This window comes from Oncorhynchus clarkii, chromosome 14 (genome assembly GCF_045791955.1).
Source record: "Oncorhynchus clarkii lewisi isolate Uvic-CL-2024 chromosome 14, UVic_Ocla_1.0, whole genome shotgun sequence".
Lineage (NCBI taxonomy): Eukaryota > Metazoa > Chordata > Actinopteri > Salmoniformes > Salmonidae > Oncorhynchus > Oncorhynchus clarkii.
Window position 1 is genome coordinate 1984436 of NC_092160.1, and position 14795 is coordinate 1999230.

General features: G+C 42.0%; 1 protein-coding gene across 1 annotated transcript in view; it reads left to right on the forward strand.

Annotated features, from left to right (window-relative positions):
- LOC139366117 (AF4/FMR2 family member 2-like) overlaps positions 1-14795 on the forward strand; it is a 169481-nt gene that overhangs the window by 74372 nt on the left and 80314 nt on the right. The window contains exon 5 of the mRNA XM_071103229.1: positions 2559-2603. Within this exon, the coding sequence (XP_070959330.1) occupies positions 2559-2603 (45 nt within the window). The remainder of the gene's footprint in view (positions 1-2558; positions 2604-14795) is intronic.

The following is a 14795-nucleotide window of genomic DNA, read 5'->3' on the forward strand; positions in this document are numbered from 1 at the left end:
TTTTCTGTGTTTTTTTGCATACACTTTACAGTCCATACACTGTCCACACAAATGATTTTTAACATGGAACTGTAGAGAATTACATCTGAAGAGCGTATCTCATTTTTATTTTACATTGCCCATGGAATCACGCTATTCTGGAACACGGGCATCTTGCAAAGCTTTTATTCACATGGGGAAATTGCCTATCGCAGAAAAATCATTTGTAAGTCCATTCAATCTGACTGGAACGGCAGGCACACAGAGAACCCTGCCTGAGTTAGGAAATAAGATCTCAGCTGGATAATTCTGTTCCAGCCATTTTGCAAAATAACTTTGGGGTTATTGAGAAATTAACGTGCTTTAACGCGTCTGTAAACACACTCCTCAACCCATTGGAAATGCATTGTCTGTTCAATCACATTTGTCAAAATGCTATCTGAAATGTCACAATTTATGTCAGCCAGCTGGCTGCACTGCCTCTGACGATCTTTGTTTTTACCTCAACTGCCTTCCATTAGCTCCAGTATCATAACCATGACAATAACTTCAATATCTGCAATACAAACCCAGATATCTGTCACATCTGACTTGATCCCGACAAGCCCAAACCTCTCAGAGTGGGTCTAAACTGTTTGTCACTGAACTGGGATTCCTCTTTATATCTTTGACATTTGGTGTTCATTCCCGAGGCAGAGGAACAAGGCAGACATAGAGCACCTCCGAGAGTCACGCCTGGAATCTAAATGGGGTTCACCACAGGAGACGGTGATATGGACCCGGTGTGGCTGGAATAAGTTGTGCCCGTGTACTTCTGTACCATGGAGTGATATTAGACAGAGCCAGGACAATGGTAGAGAACCCATCTGATTAGAGTCACTTGGTTGGTTTCTATGGGAACAGGATATTATGTGCTGTTGGTTGAGCTAACAGGAAGTTTATATCTGTCTGTGAGGCTTGTTTACAAAGCTCCTACTGACTCCAATCCCCCTTGTGGGATCTGGGATAAATTAGGATGACTTCAGACACCCTCCGCTGTGGACTGGCACTGTATAGCATGGCTCGTTCATAAACACACAGTCACAAACAGTTAAACACTAATATCTCTGGAGAGGAATACCAGTAAAATATAGATATCGTTTTACTAATTCACTCTTTGATGTAATAGTTAAACAACGCGTTCTACCATTTTGTGTGTTATAATTGCTTCCTGTCATGGTTTCAGTTCTGTTGATACACAGAATTCAATAGGAGCTGGTACTTTGCAAAGATGCATATTCATTAAATCACAATAATTTACAACTACAAACTCTTACTGAGTATATTGTATCTTTATTTATCTCCTCATTGCCACTGTAGTTTAGCAGCTTTACAGCACAGATCACACCATTGTGTCAAACAGAGTCAGAGGATGGTAGTGTAGAAGGAGGCTGGAGGAACACGACAGGTCAGCCATGGCATAAGGAACGTCTTGGGGATGCTACTGTGTGTAGCTACCCAGCTCCCTGTAGCCTGAGGTGGATAGCAGAGGTAGGTAGCAGAGGTAAAGCAGAGCAGAGTAGAGGAGACTGTGTGAGGGCCAGCCAGTCATCCAGGGTCCCATGTGGCTCTGTGGGTGGCATGATCTCATCAGCCAGCCCAGAGATCACAGTACGTATTTTAGCCTACACACACACACACACACACACAGACACACACACACACACACACACACACACACACACACACACACACACACACACACACACACACACACACACACACACACACACACACACACACACACACATTACTGGAGATTCCCTGCTATGGTCAAATTTGCTATGAACTGGCCATATCCAGAAAAATCCTCACTCTCTCTATTAGTTTGTGATGAGGTATTAGGTTATATTTAGATTCCGTAATTATCTGTTGAGCTGCAATTAGCATGTTTGCCAACATGATCTATATACTGTATAGAGCCAGGTGGCATATTGAATTTCAATATTTTATCAGTTCAGCCTGTCTTTGGCAATGACTGCATGGTGACCTCATGGCATTACCATGGCTTGTCATTTGTTCCACTTGTAATACTGACATTATTGCAATTACTGCGAGTACATCAGGCATCTTCGTTCTGTATGCAATTACAAATGAAATACAATCCTGGCTCATTCCAGGCCTAGGATTCATCTGACCCAGTCTGGGGCAGTGCTGGTCTGCTCCAAGTCTGGGTTGAGGGGGTGAGCTGTTGGCTGGCTGGTACTGTGTGGTTCCCTAAGACCCTTTGTGAGTCATTAAGAGTGATGTCATCCCCTAGCAGTCATCTCTCTGACTGAGAATAGATGGGCCTATTTGTCCTCTCTGTCTGTGAATAATAAATACCACTCAATATGGATATGTGTTTTCTATGTCTGCGAATGAAAATATCAAATATTCTGGGGGTTTTCTTTATTTGATCTGTTGTTCTTTGTTGAGATGGACTTCAGTTCACCCTTTACATCAGATGCGCTCTCAGAACCTTTTGGCTACTTTGAAACAATCTTTTGTTGTCTTTTCTTCCTCTCCCTAACAAGTATTTTTCTTCTGTGTGTGTGCAGGTCAGCCTGTCCAGTGACTCCAGCTGTGTGGAGGAGATTCTACGGGTAAGTGAGATTCACTTCCTTTCTCTGGCCTCTGTTAATTACACCTGGCTACGCCTCAGCTACTTTTGCACACAAAGCCACTTTTCCATCCAGAGACTGGGGCTCCCAGGCAGAGAGAAAAGAGAAAAGCCTCTGTGATCTTACTATAATGGGCCCTTGTATTCCAATACAAATCTGATAAAATTGATCAAGGGTGAATGCAGCCAGGCAAATTTAGATCCTAGGTGTGTGAAAGGCGCTTTGACCTTCTTGCACGCAGAGACGCAGTCTTTTGTTTAGAAATCAATTCTGTGCTTAATAGCCTGTACAGAATTTGAATGTAACGTGCGCTGGGACCATATGAACTGAAAAAGGAATAGCCTTTTTAGATGCAAACATATAGGCTGCCGTTTCTGTGAACTTTGACCTTTGTAGCAGGTGCTGATTGGCTCCAGAGTGACATACAGGTCACAGAGGGACAGACCAGAGTGAATAGAGATGCTGGGTGGGCTTTAGGGCAGGGGGTGGTTATTAGTGGTGCGTGGGTCAGCTGTATGTCCACCCGCACCCACCCGCGATTGCAATTACCCATCCGCAACCACCCGACTATATGTGATAAAGTTAAAAACTGAGGCCCACACCCGAACTCTAAACCGATAATATAAAAAAATGTGTTGTAGGCTACAGTCAGAGACGCCAGAACAAATTTTCAACAGGGGATGCAGGATTCTTTTTGCCTGATTTTACAAATGTTTCTTCTTGTAATTAGATGCATGGGGCTTCTCTTCTGTCATTATACGTTGCTAAATAAACCCTTGCTCACCAGAATAATGTCATAAATTGATAGAATGAATGCGTCAGTCTTGTTGACATTGGTAGAGTTCTCTCTGTCATCTATGCTTCTTTCATGGAGAAAATATATTCAGAGGAGAAAATGCAAGAACCTCCAAAAAAACTAGAAAGATTTTCTGTTCAAAATTCCCAAATAACATCAGTTTGACCGGTTGTAAGGAAATCGAAGGTTGTGAAAACGACCCAACATGTTTCTGATAAGATTTCAGTTCGGCTTGTATGCATATTTTATGTGGTTGAAATTCTAACAGATTTTATGATGCTGCGAAAGATAGCACCTCTACAGATGGAATACTGTATAACTGCACATTCGCATTCTCTCAAGATGCTGAAAGAAAGAAACCATATTTCTCCATTCTTGTTCCTGAGTCAAAATTTAACATCATTTTACTGCAAGTAATGCTTAGTCCTGCAGGAGTTAATATTAAGGCTATTCGAGAGGTTATAGACCTACAGTCAGTGTCCAGATTTCAGTTTACATTTAACCCATCTGAACAGTAAGTTACAGCTCCCTTGACATGCCATAGGCCTGTTTGAAGTCCCTGTCTTGGGACTGTCAAATTTGTATAGTTCCTCACAATCATCACACATAACAGCCAGCACTGCTATCATCTTTCCCAAACTTTACTTTTCTGGCCCTCCCTCTTCATTTCGCAGCTTTTCTCTTATTGAGTTAAGCTCTGAGATTGTCTTTTTTGCCAATGTAAACTTTTTCTACCCAGTTCTCAAAAGCATTTGGCGATTGGCTTGTAGAGTATTTGGCCCGCGTACAGTTAGGCCCTAAAGCTTAGGCTTACACACTAATGCCAGATAAAAATAATGAAAGAAAATCTCAATGGAGCCAATAGCTAGAGATCCCACAAGAATGATACATTTATAAAAAATATTTAATTACCCCTTACCCACCCACCCACCCGTGGATATATTTGTGGGGACTGCAGGTTATGAGTCAACCCGCACTAGCGGTTATGACAGTGAGTCAGGGACGCTCATTGATACCCTTGTATGGCTAAGGGGGATGCAGTGTGTTTGGTACCAGCCCAGCCACTGCATCACCGTGACGACTGACCTCCAGTCATGAACCCCTGCAGCCTCTCCACTGCCTCAGGCAACGGCAGTACAGTAGACATCACGGTAACCAGTGGAGGACTATGCACTTCCACCAACCGAACGACCAAACGGCTGAGTTATGTGGACCTGTCAAACATGGGAACCCTCTGGGAGGGTGATGATGTCAAATAATAGTTGCCGGGCAACTGGCAGTATGGCCATCAGGTGGAGTGAGTCATGATGGTGGTGCCCAGCGAGGCAAAGCGGAGTTATAAGAGAGAGAGAGCCACGCTGCCATGTGGCGTCAATGCCACACTGCTGGCTACAGTAGGGAGGGAGAAAGACATGGAGAGAGTAGTGATTCACAGCCGTGACTCAGGAGTCACTCAGACTCACAGGAGAGGAGCAGAGCAGCCTGGGAGATTCTAATACCGCCGCAGCCTTTTCAAATCCTCACGCTGTGAACTGCTGCCACTTTAGCAAGCCTCTCTAAGTTCACTCACTCATCACTCACTGGCTGGAATGTCAAAAGACAGGATTTCAGCTGAGAATTTTTTTGAAAGATCAGAATGTCTAAGACGTGAAGTGCCTATGAATGATACTCTTCATACTTGGAAAATGAGCTAATGGAACAAATAGAGATACCAAGCTCCAATCCTCTGCTATTGACAAGCACCCAGATCATGTGGACCACTTAAAAAGTGCCTGATCTCTTAAGTGCATATCTTAAAGGGATAATGTTCTCTTTGCTCATACAGTCTCTAACCCAGATTTTCTACGTTTATTCTCATGCGTGGCGTCAGGTGAAGCACCGATAGATCAGAAATGGTTGATTCATCCCCCTCAGATACAGATGATTACATTCCTCAACGAGAGGAACATTTATGTACATTTATGTACACAGGCACACATTTTGGTATCCATTTCAGTTATCCAATATTTTGACCTCGAATTGAATAGGATTAGAAAGGCAAATGTCAAGTTTACAAACATAATGTAATTATTACATTGTCATTTATTTGTTTATTATAATAATACCACTTATGTAATGTACATATCATTCAATATACAGCATTTATTCACTACATTCATGAAGATAGCATTGCATGATTATTTCCAATAGAAGGGCTCCAGACCTGCTCTTCCATGTACTACACTTGATGTATGAGTTTAAGAAAAATCTACAACAAAAGCCAGAGGAATGGGTGCATTCATTTAAAAGCACATGAGGTGGCCATTGTTGTATCCACACTGTGGATGGCTTATTTAGACAGCATGTCATGCTAGCATGATGGCAACACACACAGGCACGCACGCACGCACACACACACACACACACACACACACACACACACACACACACACACACACACACACACACACACACACACACACACACACACACACCAGGCCCAGCATGAATAATGACAGGTACTTCTCCCTGCGTGACACAGTCTGCCACTATGTATCGGCTGCTGCCTGCCTGCTCTCTCTGTCTCTTTCTCTTTTTCTAACTCTCTCCTCTCTCGCTCTCTCTCTCTCTTCTCTTTTCTCAGACAGAACATAACAAGGGGGAGTGGAAGCCTGTTCTGGGTGGGCCTCTCAGCCCTATTGCCATTCAAACCTCTGTTGTGACAGCCTGTGTGACTTTCTGTGACCAATGGCAATGGATCAGATTATTCAATGGCCTGGAGTTTGTACACTAAGCTCTGATATCAACTGAGGATGTCAATATCCCATGATAATTTCCCCCCTTCAACTGTGGGCACTTGTGAGAGATTGCCAAAACAGTATAGTGATTTATCTCTGTGGGGAAGTATATTTTTTTGCAATAGTATTAATGATTTAACAGCCAATCATTTCCCTGAAATAAATGTGACAAACATTTCAAATATTTAGCACATGAGAATATTATCAAAGACTCCAGGTAAACAGATGGTGTATGCTTAGAAAAATGATCCAAACTGATTAGAAAGTGAGCTTTTGGCTCCCTCGCCTATCTGCACTGTGCACGCGGTGTGTGCTTGTTCCTGCGTGCTTGTGTGCATCTGTGTGGTATATTATAAATAGCAGGCATGTGTTCTCCTTCATCGTTGCTGATGAACAGGAAAGCTGCAGATTCATCATAACCTGCGGTAACTTTCCACCCTGATAGCACAATGCACGGCCATCTGAAAGGTAATACTTCATATATAACATTATCGCCGAGGTGGCAGGATCATATTCCTAGCACCTCATCTGTCTACCTCCACCCTCCGACCCCCCTGCTCTCCACCCGCTCTCCTCTCGGCAGCCCGGTAGGTGACCCGGCTGATGTCACTCTCTCCATAGAGAGAGAGGAGGAGGAGGCCAAGCCAACGTTTAGAAGGAAATTAACTCTATAAACCAGAGGCCTTATAAACAACAGACCTCAATAAATTACCTGATCCACAAACTTGGCTCTCTACACACACAGACTTTCGTTTCCCCATCTTATTGAGATGTAGTTAAAACATGTCATGAACTCAACAGGGTCACTGTGTTACTCTGGGGAATTTGGGATGAAGTGATAGAGGGATAGAGAGATGAGTGATATAAATGAAAAGGATTAGATAGAGAGATGTTGTGCATATGCATCTTTATCTCTGTGGCTGACAGTTCAACAGTAGATCATACGCCTGTGTGATGGGTCTGTCTGAGTGCATTAATAGGAGAAGTTGATCTGTTAAACCACATGACATGAGTGACAAGTGCATACTGTACTGTGGGCTACACCACAGACTGTATAACACCACAGGACAATGACAGTAACTCAGACTCAGATTGGGATTGGACATACAGTGGCAAGAGAAAGTATGCAAACATTTTGGAAATACCTGGATTTCTGCATAAATTGGTCATGAAATTTGATCTGATCTTCATCTAGGTCACAACAATAGACAAACACCGTCTGCTTAAACGGATGACACACAAACAATTATAAACATTCACAGTGCAGGGTGGAAAAAGTATGTGAACCCTTGGATTTAATAACTGGTTGACCCTCCTTTGGCAGCAATAACCTTAACCAAACGTTTTCTGTAGTTTCGACTCTGACCTGCACAACGGTCAGGAGGAATTTTGGACCATTCCTCTTTACAAAACTGTTTCAGTTCAGCAATATTCTTGGGATGTCTGGTGTGAACTGCTCTCTTCAAGTCATGCCACAGCATCTCAATCGGGTTTAGGTCAGGACTCTGACTGGGCCACACTAGAAGGCGTATTTTCTTCTGTTGAAGCCGTTCTGTTGTTGCCATTCTGTTGTTGCTTTACTTCTGTGTTTTGGGTCGTTGTCCTGTTGCATCATCCAACTTCTGTTGAGCTTCAATTGGTAGATAGTTAGGCTATCTCCTGCAAAATGTCTTGATAAACTTGGGAATTCATGTTTATGTCAATGATAGCAAGCTGTCCAGGCCCTGAGACAGCAAAGCAGCCCCAAACCATGATGCTCCCTCCACCATACTTTATAGTTGGGATGAGGTTTTGATGTTGGTGTGCTGTGTCTTTTTTTCTCCACACATAGTGTTGTGGGTTCCTTCCAAACAACTCCACTGTAGTTTCATCTGTCCACAGAATATTTTGCCAGTAGTGCTGTGGAACATCCAGGTGCTCTTTTGCAAACTTCAGAAGTGCAGCAATGTTTTTTTTGGACAGCAGTGGCTTCTTCCGTGATGTCCTCCCATGAACACCATTCTTGTTTAGTGTTTTACGTATCGTAGACTCAGCAGAGTCTAACAGAGATGTTAACAGAGATGTTAACATGAGATGTTAACAGAGATTAACATCTCATGAGATGTTAACAGAGATGTTAACATGTTTCAGAGATTTCTGTAAGTCTTTAGCTGACACTGTAGGATTATTCTTAACCTCATTGAGCATTCTGCACTGTGCTCTTGCAGTCATCTTTGTAGGATGGCCAACAGTGCTGAACCTTCTCCATTTGTCTTGCTGTGAACTGATGAACATCAAGGCTTTTAGATATAGTTTTGTAACCCTTTCCAGGCAGTGCTTCTTGTGAATAGCAAACTCAAATTTTGTGAGTGTTTTTTATCGGGCAAGGAAGCTCTAACCGACATCTCTAATCTCATCTCGTTGATATGACCCCAGGGTAGCTGACTCCTGACTCCAATTAGCTTTTGGAGAAGTCATTAGCCTACGGGTTCACATACTTTTTCCAACCTACAATGTGAATGTTTAAATTATGTATTCAATATAAACAACAAAAATACAATAATTAGTGTGTTATTAGTTGAAGCTTACTATGTTTGTCTATTGTTGTGACTTAGATAAAGATCAGATTAAATTTGATTACCAATTTATGCAGAAATCCAGGTAATTCCAAAGGGTTCACATACATTTTCTTGCCACTGTACCTCCAAGATTTAGAGAAAGACAAAACAATTCATCCCTAGACTAAAGCGTTTTAGAAGATGGTCAGCTGAGAATATTATTCCAGTGTGTATTTATTTAAACACACACAGGTTTTAACCAATGGTCTGTCCTGTTGTCACAGGGGTGCAAGACTAAACAGTTGGTGACCCTTGCTCTGCTGTATTTCGATAGCCCTGTTTGGTTTGGGAGCCATGCTCGGCTGCTTTTAATACATTTAATTTGCAACTCAAAGCCTTGCGAGTGAACAGCCAGCTCCCCACTGCCCTAACTGCATCTCACACAAATGAATGGATCGTGTGTGTTTCCCAGAAGGCAGTAATATTGGTGTTGTTGGGGGGAAAATAAGGATAACTTAGTGAAATGTCTAAGTATGTGAGATTGTAATATTATTAGCCGAGAATGTTGTTGTTTACTTCCAGACTTGGATAGTGGGTTTGATAACTGCTACTGTGACAAATGCGCTCAACCACACAGCGAAAACCAATTGCTTATGTTGTCTTGATCTTCGTAGGGATATCCAAGTACATGGTTTTAATTTGATACTCTAGATCATAATATTTAATTGACACATTGTGCAACTCTGAAATGTGAGTATCTATATTCGGGATAAAGTTTAGTCTGACAGATGAAGGCAGTTGTTTCATTTTCATTTGACCCTCCCAAGTTCAAAACAGACCTAAATCAGATTGTGCAATCATGTTAACTTAAGTGTTTTGTGAGACAGAGTGTATGGACTGTATTTAATAAATTAGGAGAAAGCGCAACTGATGTGTGTGTGTGTATGTACAGTATGCATGCAGTGTGTGTCAAGCTGTGATCTTCGGCATACTCACTCATATGCTCACTGAAAGACGACAACCTCTGCCAGCTCATAACCTATCTCTCTCTGTTTCTGTCACACACACACAATAGTGTAGTGGAGAGTATACGCAGGTATACACCGTATACCCACTTATTTTTCAGTGGGCATTGCGAATATTCACTTCTTAATCCCCACAATGGGTATCAAAGTAGTGTAGTGGAGGTATACACCATACCAATTTATAAGTCTGATCAGAATGGACTGATCAGATCAGAATGTTAATCTTAAAATGTTGATAGACTATTATTTCTTCACATTTTAGGCACAGCAATGTGCACTCGGTGGTAGGCCTACGCACAACTGTTCCAAAATGCAATTTGCGGGGAAACTGTTCTAAATGGGTACCGCACATACAGTCGTGGCCAAAAGTTTTGAGAATGACACAAATATTAATTTTCACAAAGTTTGCTGCTTCAGTGTCTTTAGATATTTTTGTCAGATGTTACTATGGAATACTGAAGTATAATTACAAGCATTTCATAAGTGTCAAAGGCTTTTATTGACAATTACTTGAAGTTGATGCATAGGGCCAATATTTGCAGTGTTGACCCTTCTTTTTCAAGACCTCTGCAATCCGCCCTGGCATGCTGTCAATTAACTTCTGGGCCACATCCTGACAGCCCATTCTTGCATAATCAATGCTTGGAGTTTGTCAGAACTTGTGGGTTTTTGTTTGTCCACCCGCCTCTTGAGGATTGACCACAAGTTCTCAATGGGATTAAGGTCTGGGGAGTTTCCTGGCCATGGACCCAAAATGTTGTTCCCTGAGGCACTTAGTTATCACTTTTTCCTTATGGCAAGGTGCTCCATCATGCTGTAAAAGGCATTGTTCGTCACCAAACTGTTCCTGGGTGGTTGGGAGAAGATGCTCTCGGAGGATGTGTTGGTCCCATTCTTTATTCTTGACTGTGTTCTTAGGCAAAATTGTGAGTGAGCCCACTCCCTTGGCTGAGAAACAACCCCACACATGAATGTTCTCAGGATGCTTTACTGTTGGCATGACACAGGACTGATGGTAGCGCTCACCTTGTCTTCTCCGGACAAGCTTTTTTCCGGATGACCCAAACAATCGGAAAGGGGATTCATCAGAGAAAATGACTTTACCCCAGTCCTCATCATTCCAATCCCTGTACCTTTTGCAGTATATCAGTCTGTCCCTGATGTTTTACCTGGAGAGAAGTGGTTTCTTTGCTGCCCTTCTTGACACCAGGCCATCCTCCAAAAGTCTTCACCTCAATGTGCGTGCAGATGCACTCACACCTGCCTGCTGCCATTCCTGAGCAAGCTCTGTACTGGTGGTGTCCCGGTCCCGCAGCTGAATCAACTTTAGGAGACAGTCCTGGCGCTTGCTGGACTTTCTTGGACGCCCTGAAGCCTTCTTCACAACAATTGAACCACTCTCCTTGAAGTTCTTGATGATCCGATAAATGGTTGATTTAGGTGCAATCTTACTGGCAGCAATATCCTTGCCTGTGAAGCTCTTTTTGTGCAAAGCAATGATGACGGCACATGTTTCCTTGCAGGTAACCATGGCTGACAGAGGAAGAACAATGATTCTAAGCACCACCCTCCTTTTGAAGCTTCCAGTCTGTTATTCGAACTCAATCAGCATGACAGAGTGATCTCCAGCCTTGTCCTCGTCAACACTCACACCTGTTAACGAGAGAATCACTGACATGATGTCAGTCTGTCCTTTTGTGGTAGGGCTGAAATGCAGTGGAAATGTTTTTTGGGGATTCAGTTAATTTGCATGGCAAAGAGGGACTTTGCAATTAATTGCAATTCATCTTCATAACATTCCTTGAGTATATGCAAATTGCCATCATACAAACTGAGGCAGCAGACTTTGTGAAAATGTATATTTGTGTCATTCTCAAAACTTTTGGCCACGACTGTACAAGCAGTTTCATGTACAGAGATGGAAAATATCCATTAGAAATAGGGGAGATCTAAAGATGCAAAAATCATCATAGGTTGCTAATATAACTAAGGTAATGGCTTTGGCTGCTAGACAATTAAATACATTTTGAAGAAAACCAATAGAACAGGAAAACACATGAGGATGTCTTTAGAAAATAATTGCTTCCACGTTTCTACGGTGGGATTTTGTCTATAGGCTACTTTGAAGCAATGTAAGATATGCCTCATAATATGTTAATTAAAGTTAAATGTCCATGTTTTAAACAATTAAGAAACAGGGAAAATATAGTGATGCTAATGATAGGTCTGACCGTCTTCTGGTAGTAGAAAAGACTTTCCCAAAAACCTTCTCAACAAAATGTTAACGAGATACAAAGTAGCATACTTTTTTAACAACGCTAGCCAATCAACTCTTCACTTGAATTAATCTGTATATATATATATAGCATCTTACTTTCTCGTGTTCTTCTTATTTCATACTTTTATTTATTGTGTGTGTTTCAAATCAAACTTTATTTGTCACATGCGCCAAATACAACAGGTACCGTGAAATGCTTACTTACAAGCCCGTACCCAGCAGTAGAGTTCAAGAAAGAGTTAAGAAAATATATAACAAATAAACTAAAGTAAAAAAATAATTTCAAAAAGTAACAAGGTCGAGGCTATATTTTTATTTGTTTTTATTTCACCTTTATTTAACCAGGTAGGCTAGTTGAGAACAAGTTCTCATTTACAACTGCGACCTGGCCAAGATAAAGCAAAGCAGTGCGACACGAACAACAACACAGATTTACACATGGAATAAACAAATGTACAGCCAATAACACAATAGAGAAAAAGTTTATATACAGTGTGTGCAAATGAGGTAAGATAAGGGAGGTAGACAATAAATAGGCCATCTTGGCGAAATAATTACAATTCAGCAATTAAACACTAGAGTGATAGGATGTGCAAAAGACAAATGTGCAAGTAGAGATACTGGGGTGCAAATAAGCAAAAAATATATATATATATATATATAACAGTATGGGGATGAGTTGGATGGGCTATTTACAGATGGGCTATGTACAGGTGCAGTGATCTGTGAGCTGCTCGGACTGCTGGGGCTTAAAGTTAGTGAGGGAGATATGTGTCTCCAGCTTCAGTGATTTTTGCAATTCAATCAAGTCTTTGGCAGCAGAGAACTGGAAGGAAAGGTGGCCAAAGGCTACGGGGGTGACCAGTGAAATATACCTGCTGGAGCGCGTGCTACTGTGCTGCTATGGTGACCAGTGAGCTAAGATAAGGTGGGGCTTTACCTAGCAAAGACTTATAGATGACCTGGAGCCAGGCGACGAATATGAAGCGAGGGCCAGCCAACGAGAGCATACATGTCGCAGTGGTGGGGCTTTGGTGACAAAACAGATGGCACTGGGATAGACTGCATACAATTTGCTGAGTAGAGTGTTGGAGGCTATCTTGTAAATTACATCGCTGAAGTCAAGGATCGGCAGGATAGTCAGTTTTACACGTGTATGTTTGTCAACATGAGTGAACAATGCTTTGTTGCAAAATAGGGAGCCGATTCTAGATTTAATTTTGGATTGGAGATGCTTAACTTCTTATGGGCAGGTGGAACGGTAGCATCCCACCTGGCCAACATCCGGTGAAATTACAGAGCACGAAATTCAAAAATACCAGATTCAAATGTTTAACATTCTTGAAAATATATGTGTTATACATCAAAATAAAGCTTAACTTCTTGTTAATCCAGCCGCTGTGTCAGATTTCAAAAAGGCTTTACGGCGACAGCAAACCATCCGATTATCTGAGGATAGCACCCCGCATACAAACACATGAAAATCATATTTCAACCAGGCAGATGCCCACAAAAGTCAGAAATAGCGATATCATTAATGCCTTACCTTTGAAGATCTTCTTCTGTTGGCACTCCAAAATGTCCCAGAAACATCACAAATGGTCCTTTTGTTCGATAATGTCCTTCTTTATGTCCCAAAAATGTCAATTTATTTGGCGTGTTTGATTCAGAAATACACCGGTTTCATCTCACCCAACGTGCCTACAAAGTATCTAATATGTTACCTGTAAACTTGGTCCAAACATTTCAAACAATGTTCCTAATCCAACCCCAAGTACCCTAAAACGTAAATAATCGATTAAATTTAAGATGGAATACACTGTTTCTAATACCGGATAAAAACAATGTGAAGCACGCTCCAGTTCCCGCGCACCAAAACAGTGGAGTCCACCTGGAGTGACACTTACAAGAAGCACTACTTCTTAATTTCTCAAAATAAAAACATCGAACAATTTCTAAAGACTGTTGACATCGAGTGGAAGCCATAGGAACTGGAACCAGGTTTCTCATAAATAGGGTTTTTGTCTTCCCTGAATGGTTTGTCCTCGGGGCTTCGCCTGCCATATCAGTTCTGTTATACTCACAGACATTATTTTTAGTTTTAGAAACTTTAGAGTGTTTTCTATCCAAATCTACCAATTATATGCATATCCTAGCTTCTGGACCTGAGTAACAGGCAGTTTACTTTGTGCACGCTTTTCATCCAGAGGTGAAAATAATGCCCCCTACCCAAGAGAGGTTAATGTGAGTCTGGAAGGAGAGTTTAGTCTAACCAGACACCTAGGTATTTGTAGTTGTCCACATATTCTAAGTTAGAACTGTCCAGAGTAGTGATGCTGGACAGGCGGGCAGGTGCGGGCAGCGATCGGTTGAAGAGCATGCATTTAGTTTTACTTGCATTTAAGAGCAGTTGGAGGCCACGGAAGGAGAGTTGTATGGCATTGAAGGGTCAGAAGTATACAGAATGGTGTCGTCTGCGTATGGGTGGATCAGAGAATCACCAGCAGCAAGAGCAACATCATTGATGTATACAGAGAAAAAAGTCAGCCCGAGATTTGAACCCCGTGGCACCCCATAGCGACTGCCAGAGATTTGACACACTGAACTCTATTTGAGAAGTAGTTGGGGACCCAGGCGAGGCAGTTATTTGAGAAACCAAGGCTGTTGAGTCTGCCGATAAGAATGTGGTGATTGACCGAGTCGAAAACCTTGGCCAGATTGATGAATACAGCTGCACAGTATTGTCTCTTATCGATGGCTG